This window comes from Nycticebus coucang, chromosome 22 (genome assembly GCF_027406575.1).
Source record: "Nycticebus coucang isolate mNycCou1 chromosome 22, mNycCou1.pri, whole genome shotgun sequence".
NCBI classification, from domain to species: domain Eukaryota; kingdom Metazoa; phylum Chordata; class Mammalia; order Primates; family Lorisidae; genus Nycticebus; species Nycticebus coucang.
The window spans coordinates 15,301,174-15,315,329 of NC_069801.1; the positions used below are offsets into that span (position 1 = coordinate 15,301,174).

Sequence of the window (14,156 nt, forward strand, 5' to 3'; positions counted from 1 at the left end):
CACTGCCCTGTGAGGATTCAAATGAGTTCATGTGGGCAAAGTGCTTGGCACAGCACCTGATTCACAGTAAGTGAAGCGCTCAGTAAATATTAATTGACAGTAGACTTTGCTTTTATTCTTGATTTTCTTTTGTGTGTGATAGACTGGCCAGTGGCTACTGACTTCCTGTGTCAAGTGCTGTGGGACACACTTCCCCACAGCCATCTGACGGCCTTAAGCCCAGGAATGAGAAGGAACAAGGTTGGTTTACAAGTTGGGCCTACTCTCTGCAAATATAATTTATGAAATCCTAAGTACACAAAGGATAAAGGGTTAAATCCTAGCTGTCTTAAAAAAATGTAAATTTTAAATTGAGGATATGCCAATTACTAGATCCACAGTCACCGTTTTGAGAATATTTAGAGAAAACAACACAAGGCACAACTCTATTAATACTGACTTAACAAGTTTCTGATGTGTATGATTCATTCTGATACGTACAATTTTTAAAATAGTGACAGGAATTTGTTTCAGAGCAAAATGACAAAAGACCAAGGAATTAAATTCAGATGATGAAATAGTTAAAAACCAGAGGAAGGTCAGATTTGGTGGCTCACACCTGTAATCCTAGAACTTTGGGAGGCCCAGGCACGAGGATTGCTTGAGATCAGGAATTCTAGGACACTGGCCTGAACAAGAGCGAGACCCCATCTTTACTAAAAATAGAAAAATTAGCCAAGCATGGTGTTATGCCTGAAGTCTCAGCTACTTGGGAGGGTGATGCAGGAGGATCGTTTGAGTCCAGGAGTTTAAAGTTGCTGTGACCTATGATGATGCCATTGCACTCACTCCAGCCTGGGCAACAGAGAAAAATCCTATCTCAGAATAAAATAAAATAATATAAAATAAAATAAAAATAAAATAAATAAAATAAAATAAAACCAGAGGGAAGACCCTGCCTTCTAAATCTTTCTTGGGAGGAGACAGAAGTCAAGATGAGAGTGGCAGCCATTGTGCTAGATCCTAGGATACAGAGATTTATAACAAAACACACAAAAGTACCATAAAAATCAGATCTGGAAAGATAAATATGTTCAAAGTATGTGATGTTGGCTACTGACTTTACTACCACCAAAGATCCCTTTTGATTGGCTTTCACCCCTACTCAAGAATACAAGGTTTCAAAACCAAATGCATTAATACATTTGAAATCCATTCCTTCTTTTTTATTTATGTATCAAGGTAATATAACTGCTCATCTTAGCTATTTCCCTAGGCCACTAAATTCAGTGGGTCTGATTCCATTAAAGGCACAGAAACTCTTAAGCTTATACCAGATAGCCTTACTAAAGGTACATTAGACATACAGACTCAAAGGTTTACATCAGGGGTCCTCAAACTTTTTTTTTTTTTTTTTGTGGTTTTTGGCTGGGGCTGGGTTTGAATCCGCCATCTCTGGCATATGGGACCGGTGCCCTACTCCTTGAGCCACAGGCACTGCTGAGTCCTCAAACTTTTTAAACAGGGGGCCAGTTCACTGTCCCTCAGACCGTTGGAGGGCCGGACTATAGTTAAAAAAAAAAAAACTATGAACAAATTCCTATGCACATTGCACATATCTTATTTTGAATTAAAAAAAAAAAACGGGAACAAATACAATATTTAAAATGAAGAACAACTAAAGGCCTGCTTTTGGCTATTGAGATGGTCAATGTCTGGTTCCATATTTGTCACTGCTAGTGGTAACAAGTGATGCAAGTGTGCATCAGTTAGTCCGAGACTGAGAGGAGGGGAGTCGGAGAGTGCCGCACACATTCTACACATGCGCACTGTAGCAGGACAGGCAGCGGTGGCAAAAACACCCGGAGGCCCGGATCAATATCCTTGGTGGGCTGCATGTGGCCCGCGGGCCGTAGTTTGAGGACCCCTGGTTTACATCAAGGGTAACAAACTTCAGTGGGTGTCAGCCATCTCCTGGGCAAGGCACCCAGTTCTACTCAGGACTGCAGGGCAAAGTGGCCAGGCTGCAGACACATCATCTGATCTTAACATTCATGACTACACAGCTTCTGAGAGCCACCAGGTGTAGAATTTCAACCATTGGATTCATGGCTCATTTGTGCACAAGGGCCAGAGGAGATACCCAAATTAAGCAGGGGAAGGGATGACAAAAAAGGCAAGCTGTGGTGAAGATGAGAGTCATGTTTGCTGAACACGTTGGTGCACACGCCATGTCCTGGTATTTCCTGATGACTCAGTGACAATGACTAAACCACACGGGTGTGAGCTTGCTATCACAATCTCCCCTTTTCTTTAAAATCTCAGAATCTGGCATTGGAGCTGCCAGCTGACGAATGTGAGTGGGAAGTAACACATCAGTGAGCAGCTGATCTCCAACAACAGGGCTGAAAACCAGAGTCAAGATGGTGAGTTTGGGATAGGCCTGAGCATAGTAGCATCTTAGCCACATCTGATTATTTATTTTATTTATTTTTTGAGACAGGGTCTTGCTCTGTTGCTGAGGCTGGAGTGCAGTGGCACGATCAATCATACCTGAATGCAACCTCAAACTCCTGGGCTCAAGAGAACCTCCTCCCCAAACTTCCCAAGTAGCTGGGACTCCAGGCACACACCACCGAACCTGGATAATTTTTACATCTTTTGTAGATTTATGTTGCTCAGGTTGGCCTCCAACTCCTGGCTTCAAGTGATCCTCCTGCTTCGGCCTCCCAAAGTGCTGGGATTATAGAAGAAGCCACTGCCCAGCTCAAATCTGTTTTTGAGTGCACACACTTCCCATGGTGACAGTTACTCTCACCCTTGAGGACCAATTGTTCTCTCAGATGTGTCTTGATGGCTGTCCTTGCAACTTACTCCCAACATTGTTCCCCCAAATTAAGCAGCCCAGAACACAGATTTTTTTGAAAAGTTCTAAGACAGTATTATGGGCTGAATTATGTCCACCTCACCCAAATTCATAAGTTGAAGTGCTAACCTCTGGGACCTCAGAATGTAACTGTATCTAGAGATCAAATTTTTAAAGAGGTAGTTAAATTAAGGTCATTAACATGGGTCCCAATCCAACATTACTGTCTTTGTTAAGAAGAGGAAATCTGACATAGACCACTACAGAGAGAAGATGCCATTTCCAAGCGCAGGAGAGGAGAGGTCAGGAGCATACCCTCCCCTGAGGGCCCTCAGAAGGAACCAACCCTGCCAACCCCTTGATTTCAGATTTCTGCCCTCCAGAACTGATGATAAATTTCTCTCATTTAAGGCCCCCAGTCTGTGGTATGTTCCAACTGCCATAGCAAACTAATCCTACTCAGGAAACAGGCCACCACTGTGTACTGCCTGATTTCTCTTTCCTGCCTATTCTGGTTGGCAAAGTATGAAGGTTGTAGTATCAGAAAGTAGAAACGTCAGAGCTGGAGTACTGCAACAGATGATCTAATCTAGTTCAACTCACTTTTCCAGAGGAGAACCAGAAGGGTAAAGTGACTTGCTGAGGTTGCACGCACTATAGTTGTGGTTCCACGGTGAACTCATAGCCACAGCTTCTTGTGATTTCCAAGGATAGTGCCCTTCCATTTGCTTTAATATTGGCATCCCCCTCCCCCAGTATCTTTGAATAAAATTGATGTTCCAGAAAGAGGCACTGTGTTTATTTTGAGCTGGGGAACAAGGAATGGTTTCTAGTTCTTTCCCAACTGAAAAGTACAGGAATAAAAAAAGAGGACCCCTCACTCAGAAACGCTTTTTAAAAACTTTGTTGTCAGGCGACACCTGTGGCTCAGTGAGTAGGGCGCTGACCCCATATACCGAGGGTGGTGGGTTCAAACCCAGCCCAGGCCAAACTGCCCCCCCCAAAATAGCCGGGCCTTGTGGTGGGCGCCTGTAGTCCCAGCTACTTGGGAGGTTGAGGCAATAGAATCGCCTAAGCCCAGGAATTGGAGGTTGCTGTGAGCTGTGATGCCACAGCACTCTATCGAAGGTGATCTCTACAAAAAACAAAACAAAAAAACAACTTTGTTGTCAGAGACAAAATAGGAGAGGCCTAGGGGTAGATTTCAGAAAGTAAGGGAAAATGTATTTTGAAAAACTTAAACTGGTAATTTTTAATGACGATTTAAAAAAATGGAAGGAGTAGGTTTGGTTTTCTCTGTACCTCTGCTCTTCAATCTAAATCCCAGGGGGCCAGCTGATGCCCCAGGTTTGAACCACATGGCAGGTGATGGCTGCCTAGGCTTCTGGTGGACACAGCTGAGAAAGGAGTCATATCTCTTGCCCACCTGGCTTCTCTTCCCTGCTCTCTGACTTTTGGAACTCAAGGCTGTATTTGATTAAGAAAATTATTTTTCTGGTTCAGCACCATAGCACAGTGGTTAAGGCAGCAGCCACATACACGGAGGCTGTCGGGTTTGAACCCGGCCTGGGCCAGCTAAAAGAACAAACAATGACAACTGCAACAAAAAATAGCTGGGCACTGTGGCAGGCGCCTGTTAGTCCCAGCTACTTGGGAGGCTGAGGCAGGAGAATCGCTTAAGCCCAAGAGTTGGAGGTTGCTGTGAGCTGTGACGCCATGGCATACTACTGAGGGTGACATAGTAAGACTTTGTCTCAAAAGAAAAAAAAAAATTTTTTTTTTCTTTCATCTTTAAACTTCTAGCAGTTAAAAAACATGACTATAAAACCTATCAGGAATAAGATTTGCTAAATGGTATGAGTCTTATCCCTTATTGCCAGAGGGTTTGCTGCCAAGCTGTACAAAACCACTAAGGCAACGGAGAAAACAGGAGTGGTCAGTCAAGCCTGTGTTTTAACTATCACTTTGTAGGTTTAATTTGGGGAAAACTAGCTAAATGTATTTTCTTCTGAAAAATGGGGGATAATTTTAAGTCTTTGAGAAGTATATTTGTGAGAATTTGAGTACAGGGTGCTAAAAATAATTTAGGGCAGCTGAGATAATTATCTCCTAGTAACCCAAAGTCTAATTTTGAGTTGTCAAACTTAAAATAAAAGCCACACTGACTTAATGATTAGCAAAGTTGACTTAATTTCATTTCCAAGTCCTGAGCACTCTTAAGTCCTTTCTCTTCTGTGAGTAGAATAACGGAGTCACCAGGCTTCATGAAAAGGGAGAATTCAGGAGCTTGAAAAATTGGCAAGTAGAGGCAATCAAGATGGATCTCATTTAGTGCCTGGGTTCCAATTCTGGCTTTGCCACTTAGGACCTGGGGCACCTTATTGAACCTCATTCTGGGATTAATAGATAGTGACCATCTTGTAAAATTGCTAGGATTAAACTATATGTACAGAGCCTGATATGTGGAAAAACTCAACTAGTATTAACTATTACCACTATTTACATTAGTAAGCCAAATTTATAACTTTATCAGACACACTTAGATGTGCTTTAGAGAAAGTCCTTTTTGCTAAGCAAAGATTTAATACCAAATATTGTTAATTATACATTTACACACAAAAGGAAAAAACAGAGTTGTAATTTTTGAGAAAAACAGCTTGAGAGGGTGCCTTATTAGGCCTCCTTATCAGTCATTGACAAAATTAAGAAAAGTTAGGATTAAGCTTTTAAAACTAGATCACCTAAGGTAGAAAGTTGTTCTAATACCCCTCTCCCCAAAGTCACTGGAGTTGACAATCTTATGGAAAATGATAAGGCCAGGTGCAGTAACTGTTCACACCTGTAATCCTAGCACTCTGGGAGGTTGAGGCAGGTGGATTGCTTGAGCTCAGAAGTTAAGAGACCAGCCTGAGCAAGAGTGAGACCCCTTCTCTAAAAATAGCTGGGCATTATGGTGAGTGTCTATAGTCCCAACTACTCTGGAGGCTGAGGCAAGAGATTCACTTGAGCCCAAGAGTTGGAGATTGCTGTGAGCTATGACACAATAGCACTTCCAAGGGTGATAAAGACTCTGTCTCAAAAAAAGAAGGAAATAGTATACATGTGGCATGTAGTTAATCTTTATAAAGATTATAAGATAATCTTATAATCTTAGTAGATATTAGTTTCGTAAAACTCAACAGGGAAACCATTTCGCCATCTACAGACAATAGTTTCTAAGCACTTTTTTTATCAAGTAGTTCCTTAGTGGTTTTTTGTACTTACCAATTAGTTCTGGGTCTTCAGCTTAGTGCTGCAGGTAAGTGACCATTCCACCCAGAAAATACAAAAGCAACTCTACAAATAAGGAGGTAATATCAATCAGAAGCTACAGGGAAATAGTTGAACGGTCTATTTCCAATTAAGGATAAAATTTCTCTCCTTTCACGGGTAAAACGCATTTTTACTTAACTCAAAGAGAGATAAAGTAATTAATACAATTTTTCAGGTTCCAAAAATGGGAAATCTTAATTATAATCCTGAATTTTTCAAGTTTATTGGCTAGACATAGTGGCTCATGACTGTAAATGCCAGCACTTTGGGAGGCTGAGGCAGGATGATTTGAGCCCAGGAGTTCAATACCACCCTAGACAACATAGTGAGACCCTAACTCTATAAAAACATTTTAAAAAATGAACTAGGAGTGGCTCAGTGCCTATAGCTTAGCAGCTAAGGCGCCAGCCACATACATCAGAGATGGTGGGTTCAAATCCAGCCTGGGGCCTGCCAAATGACAATTACAACCAAAAAATAGCCAGGCACCTATAGTCTCAGCTACTTGGGAGGCGGAGGCAACAGAATCGCTTAAGCCTAAGAGTTTGAGGTTGCTGTGACCTGTGACATCATGGCTCTCTACCCAGGGCAACAGCTTGAGACTCTGTCTCAAAAAAAAAAAAAAAAGAAAAGAAAAAAATTAACCAGGAGTGGTGGTGCACAACTTGAGTCCCAGTGCAAGTGCAATGAACCTCTTCTCTTTTCCCTTTTACATGATGCCGAAGCAAACTGTCTTTATAGTTAATAGAATGTCAAGATTGGAAGGGACCTTAAATGATCTAAATTTCTTACCCTACACTTAAGTATTTGATGTGCAATACAACCACCGGATGATTACTCAGTACATCTTTTTAAAAGCAGTATGACAAAACAAAGAAACCAACCCAAATCCTCCATTTTTTGATTGCGGAAGAGAATTCTGAGCACAGGTACCTATATATTTGTACTATCAAGAATCATTACTTGCTAAACAGCACAACAGAAATTAGAATTACTTCCTAACATTAGGATTCATCTGTTATACTTTGCAGTGCTGTAATTTCTTCTAGGATTTAATCTGAACATTGAATATTTGTTGAATATAAAACCTTTTCATTAAATAATCAGCATTCAACATAACTAGAAACATCAAAAGCAAATAAACTGGAGCTTGTATTTAAAAAGGAAAATGGTGGTTTCCATTTGCAAGGAACAGAAAAGACTCAAGTGAAGACAAAACTTTACTTCTAAAGATATACTAGAAAACTTTTAAATATAAGCTACAGTTCACCAGCTTTTAAAATTTCATGTTTATTCATATTTTCAAAATATATGTACATTAAAAAAGGAAGATTTACAACAGGAAAGATTGCCTTACATGCAACATAAATTCCAATGAACTCATGATGGGATCACACATGATTAGGATCTAATTCAAGCCTATCTTCTCAAGTCCATTTCTCAGTCATACTTCAGGCTACAGAGGGGATCCCAGGAAACAATGCAAGTGGAATGAAAAAGAAACATTTTTTGCCTTTGGCAGCACTCAAGGGGCCAGAAGATGTATTCCAAAAAGTTTAAGACAATTACAATGTCAAGTGCCACAGGGAAAAGAAATAACCAGGAATTGGTTATCTTTCAAGTAGAAAGCTAGTACTATTTAACACAACTTCACAATACTAAAACAAATACAGATAAGAAAGGGTTAGGTAGTAGGGCTTCATGTACTTTTTTTTTTTCCTTTTTTAAAATATCTCAAAAAGGAAGCCACTTGCTTGTTATCAAAAAGTGCTGTGGAAAGAAAGGAGGGGAAAAAAACTCACAGATGAATCTGGAATCTAGTTTATTTTTGCAAATTGCATGTTTTTTCCACTTAACATTTCTACATTAGCAATGATGTAACTCTCCAACATTTTCTTATGAAAAAGGCAAACAGGAAGTGACAACTCATGCTCCAAATATTTAAAAACAAAAACAAAATTTAAACATTTCATCAAGATTTGTTTTGATTTTTAGTAACATAGGTGAGACCAGAAATCACAGACTCAATATATTCCTATACTTTCTCTTCAGTCAAAAACCAAGTGGTATATAGAACTTGTGCTTGCTGTTCAGGGAATGCAATGCTCTGGGCTGGTGAAAAATACCTGGAAATTAATCTATGTGAAAAGTGGCTGAAAGGAGTCACGCATCTTCAAAATGTAATGAAGATCATACTGTTCTGGCTTATTGCCAAAGCTGTCTCTGTGTTTATAGTTGGAGAGAAAGGGTTAGTGGAGTGGTTTTTATAAATAAGATTATTACCGCTATCACTAAAGTCTCCAGGCAAGAGATGTCAGTTCATTCAGTGCTATCCTGCCTCCTTTTACTTCCAGCCCTGACCAGTATCCTGCTGATGCTTTCCACAAATATAAAAATCTTTGCAAATGTTTAGATAAAACTGGAAGAAAAAAGTAAGTCAAAGCATAAAAACAACTGGGGTTTTCGGTCGGGAGAACAAAAGGACAAGTATGGATTACATAGTTTAGGAAAGTCCAGGATTATTGCAGAAATTAAAATGAAGGGAAGGGGCAGGCACCAAGACCAGCACCTAAAACTAAGACACGCCTAAACTGCTTTATTCATATTCCCTCCATACAATGTTCATAGAGGAGGTAAACAATGTAATTTTAAAAGCATCAAAACTAAAACAAATGCACACTGACCTTAGAAAATAATATTTTAAATTTCATCATGATACCCTTTTTCCCTATAAAATTTACTTTTTCGCTTTGAAAGTCTTCTTCATGGTAGATTTGCCCTTGCCAGGCAATTTCACTTCCTTTCTCACACTGGCTGCAGACTTCTTCGAAGAGCTACCACCTGGTTTTTTGATGACTGAAGGTGAGGGTCTGCCTTTCTTCGCAGGAGTTTTGGCCTTAGGGGGGGCTTTCTTGGGCAGGGGCCTAGCTTTTCCCCGCTGAGCAGCTGGGATTTTAGGGGCAGGCTTGGAACCTCTCTGCTTCACAGATGCAGCCTTCCCTGGGGACTTGGCTGGGGTTTTCTTCTGTAACCTATAAGGACCAAAGAGCAAAAGCAATCATAAGAAGTCATCTATGTTAAGGTCAGAAATGTGACTTAATTCTTTACTAAAATTGTATAAATCTCTCAATAAAAATTCAACCAATTCATGGAAACCTACACATTAATTCCATGGTACTTTTCCTATAGTAATATGAAATTGTTTTTCTTTGAATAACTCAACTATAGACATATGTAGGTTTGACCAACAAGTAAATTATGTATTCACAGCACTTTCTAAATTCTGAGCCTCTTACATTTTCAAGGGAGAAGATAAATTCAAAAGTTACATAAAGAAGCTGAGAAGGATGTTGAGTGTCAAAATACTTTCCATCTTCAGCCCCTCCTATTAGTACCATTTTCAGCTCTAAAATATTTATTATCCTCACCACAACATCAACCCAGGGGATTTTCAGACATCCACACCTCTTAGGTGGTGGCTCATCATCCTCAGAATCTTCTTCTGATGACTCATCTTCATCTTCATCCTCATCTTTAGAATCATCTGGCTCTTTCTTTGGAAATAGAACTCCTGGGCTACAGGAAAAAAAAAAAATTAAGTAAAATAAGAAGCCCCATACAGGACAAGGAAAATAATGGGAACCCAAATGCTCTTCTCTGGACATTCTTCACTTCTACCCAACTTTCACCTATATGTCAAGTTTGATTACATATATAAGGATACAATTTAACCTATCTCGAACACACACATTATGACAAATCTATATAAGTCCCAAATCATACCTCCTTCCCTTTCTCTTTCACTGCACCAGCCATTGGAGCTCAGCCATGGCTATGTGCTACCTCATGGCTGTAGGCCTCAACTAGGCCACAAGGTGATCAAGAACATGAACAAGTGGGCGGCGCCTGTGGCTCAAAGGAGTAGGGTGCCGGCCCCATATGCCGGAGGTGGCGAGTTCAAGCCCAGCCCCAGCCAAAAACTGCAAAAAAAACAAAAAACAAACAGACAAACAAAAACCATGAACAAGCCTACTAGGCACAGCCACCACTGCAGGTGCCTCACCAAACACATCAAGTTTGTGTGGGACATGATCTGAGAAGTGAGTGGCTTTGCCCTTTATGAGCAGCATGCCATGAAGGTCCAAGGACAAATGGACTCTAAAGTTTTGTCAAGAAAAGGATGGGTGGGAGGTGCGGTGGCCCATGCCTGTAATCCTAGCACTCTGGGAGGCTGAGGCGGTTAGATCACCTGAGTTCACAGGTTGGAGACCAGCCTGAGCAAGACCGAGACCCCGTCTCTAAAAACACCCAGGCATTGTGGTGGGTGCCTGTAGTCCCAGCTACTCGAGAGGCTGAGGCAAGAGAATAGCTTGAGCCCAAGAGTTGGAAGTTGTGAGCTATGACGCCATAGCAATCTACTGAGGGTGATATAGTGAGTCTGTCTCAAAAAAAAAAAAAAAAAAAAAAAAAAAAGGATGGGACACACATCATTCAAGTTAGAGGAAGTGGAAGGAGCTCAGTGATGTCCTGGCCACAATGAGGAAAGCCTGAGAAGGATTGAGCACCCCCTCCCCACACAATGAAACCTTTATAGAAGAAAAAGGACCTTTAATCATTTATTTAGTAAATAATTACTTAAACTCCTAATACATGTCTAGTGCTATACTAGCCAATTGAGTATATAGACAATGGACTATGTAGCAGTACACATTTTTGCCCTTATGATAGTGTCAAAATGACATCAATGTCGACAGGGACCTCAAAAGACTAAATCTCTTCAAAGTTGTAAAGAAACCTGGCAAGGACCCCCTAACTCAGGCGTCCTCAAACTGCACCCGCGGGCCACATGAAGCGGTATGAATTGTATTTGTTCCCATTTTGTTTTTTACTTCAAAATAAGATGTGTGCAGTGTGCATAGGAATTTGTTCATAGTTTTTTGTTTTAAACTATAGTCCAGCCCTCCCAACGGTCTGAGGGACAGTGAACTGGCCCCCCTGTTTAAAAAGTTTGAGGATGTCTGCCCTAACTCATTTTGGCTTTAAATAGTAGAAATCCAGATTCCTTTAATATTTCTTTCTTTTTTTGAAACAGAGTCTCACTTTGTTCCCCTTGGTACAGGCTATGATGTCACCACTCACAGCAACCTCAAACTCTTAGGCTCAAGCAATCCTCTTGCCTCAGCCTCCCAAGTAGCTAGCTGGGACCACAGGCACCCGCCATGGGTACTTTTTTATTCTTTTGCAGATTTTGGCTGGGGCTGGGTTTGAACCCGCTACCTCCGACATAGGGAACCAGTGCCCTACTCCTTTGAGCCACAGGCAATGCCCGCCATGGCTATTTTTTTAAGAGACAAGGTCTCACTTTTGCTCCAGCTGGTCTCAAACTCCTGAGCTCAAGCAATCCACTCCCTCAACCTCTCAGAGTGCTAGGATTACAGGCATGACCCATCGTGCCCAGCCCTTTTTTTTGAGACCGAGTCTCTTTTGTCCTAGGTTTGAGTGCTGTGACTTTAGCCTAGTTGATAGCAACCTCAGACTTCTGGGCTCAAATAACCCTCCTGCCTCAGCCTCCTGAGTAGCTGGAACTATAGGCACCTGCTACAAGACTCAGATGGGGTCTCACTCTTGCTCAGGTTGGTCTCCAGCTCCTGAGCTCAAGCAATCCTCCCACTTCAGCCTCCCAGAGCTAGGATTACAGGTATGAACCACCACGTCCAGACTTTAATATGTCTTTAAATAATGAAAAAACAATTTACTTATTTATTTTAGAGATGGAGTCTTGCTATGTTGCCCAGACTGGACTTAAACTACCAGGTTCGGGTAATCCCTCCTACCTTGCCTTTTGAGTAAGCAGGCCTATACCACCTTCCTGGCAAATTATTACATTTTATATGTGTGACCTTGAGAATTAAATTTAATGGTAATGTTTGAAAAAATTCATAAAATATGCATTCAGCCACGTAACACTTATGATTGTACACAGAGAATAACAAAGTTACACTGCAGTCTTACTAATTAGGGTCTTTGCAGTACATGTCATGGTACTTCACTGGAAATTAAAATATAAGACAGTTATTTAGCATCAGTGCACAGAATAATTCCTAGCCCTAGGAGGTGTTCAATACTTTTAGTTTTCAAATAAATGTCCCTGTCTCTGACAAGTATGAAGAAGGTAGAATAAGAATTTGATATTTTTTGGAGACAGAGTCACTCTCATTCTGTTGCCCTGGGTAGAGTATCGTGGCATTGAAGCTAAAAGCAACCTTAAATTCTTGGGTTCAAGCAATCCCTTGCCTCCAGAGTAAGAATTCCTGAAAATAGGTGATGTTCTCCCTATTTGATATTAGAGAATTAAAACATATATAATCCTCCAATAATATTTTTACTTGGTAAAGAAAGAATGAAGATCAAATTGACCATCTAAGGATCTCAAAGAATTTGATGCTTATTTCTTTCTTTTTTTTTTGTTTTTGGCTGGGGCTGGGTTTGAACCCACCACCTCCAGCATATGGGGCTGGCGCCTTACTCCACTGAGCCACAGGTGCCGCCCATTTGATGCTTATTCCAGAAACAGTTGGCTAACTATGCTCTAGCAGGATAGCCAAAACTCCCCTATTCTTGTTTATACTGCACAGTCCACTCATATGCAGAATTTTTTCGACCGAACACAGATCAGAAATAATAGTGTTCTTAGGTTGTAAACGTGTATGTATGGAAAGCCAACTTTGTAGATATGCAGGTTCCACAAGGCTGACTGTGGACTTGAATATGTATGGGCTTCAATCCCCCTCATATACCAGGGATAACTGTATTTAATAAGGGTAAAGTAAGTTAAACTAAGCCTATAGCCCCAAATGAGATTTTAAATTTACAATGACCCACTTATCATAGGGTAAGTGCTTACCTTGGGTAATAGGGAAAACAGAGCTGGAAGGTGCCACTGAACCCTTTCCCAGAAATCTGTTCCATCCACCCGTTCTTTTCGCACTTCTGCAGGGTTTTCTTCAGCAAATGCACTGAACAAAAAATTCAAAAATGAACAAAGTTACCCCTAATTATTCAGATTGGTAAGTCTCTCAACCATAATTAGATGTCAACAAATTCAGTGTCCTGTCACATAAGGTAAATGACATGTGATTAAAGTGAATCCTCCTTGGTCAAAAGGTATTTATTCGTTAAATATTATTTAGAGCTTGGTACCCGTAGCACAGTGGCTACCGTGCCGAGGACGGTGGGTTCAAACTCAGCCTAGGCCTGCTAAACAACAATAAATACAACAACAACAAAAAAAGCCGGGCGTTGTGGCAGGCGCCTGTAGTCCCATCTACTTGGAAGGCTGAGGCAAGAGAATTGCTTGAGCCCAAGAGTTTGGGGTTGCTGTGAGCTGTGATGCCAAGGCATCATAGTGAGACTCTATGTCAAAAAAAATAAATAAATAAAAATAAAATTATTTAGAGCCAATAAATTTGACAAGAGTTAAATTATAATGGAAAGAGACATTAAGATAATTAAGTCAAATTCCTCATTTCAGTTTTAGCTCAGAATGGTTAAGCAAGTTGAGCCCAGAATAGTTAAGTGACCTGCCCTAAGGTAGCACATAAATGGTCAATAGCAGAGCTAACACTAAATATTTCATTATTTTCATTCCTTTAAACATTTATTGATACACAGGTATTGATAATCATCTAGGAGAATTATTTTACAAAGATGAACAAAACCAATTCCTCACAAATGAGCAAACAGAACAAAACAATATTGCGTTTCCTCAATTCTTATCTTTCTTACACAGACATATTAAAAAATGTATTTTATAGGGGCGGCACCTGTGGCTCAAAGGGTTAGGGCGCTGGCCCCATATGCCGGAGGTGGTGGGTTCAAACCCAGCCCCAGCCAAAAAAAAAAAAAAAATGTATTTTATAGTGATTCAGCATCTAAAAAAGCTGCACAATAATGAAACTCAAAAAGTTGAGTAGTTGAACTCAAATTGATCTTCTCTTAA

General features: G+C 40.5%; 1 protein-coding gene across 4 annotated transcripts in view; it reads right to left on the reverse strand.

Annotated features, from left to right (window-relative positions):
* Positions 1–7,428: 7,428 nt before the first annotated feature.
* The window catches only part of HP1BP3 (heterochromatin protein 1 binding protein 3), a 49,006-nt gene continuing 42,278 nt past the window's right edge, over positions 7,429–14,156 (reverse strand). For all 4 annotated transcript variants that reach the window (XM_053577416.1, XM_053577417.1, XM_053577419.1 and 1 more), the window contains 3 exons: positions 13,062–13,173; positions 9,623–9,733; positions 7,429–9,189 (listed from right to left, as the gene is read on the reverse strand). In XM_053577416.1, coding sequence (XP_053433391.1) covers positions 8,895–9,189; positions 9,623–9,733; positions 13,062–13,173 — 518 coding nt within the window. In that variant the 3' untranslated portion in view covers positions 7,429–8,894. The remainder of the gene's footprint in view (positions 9,190–9,622; positions 9,734–13,061; positions 13,174–14,156) is intronic.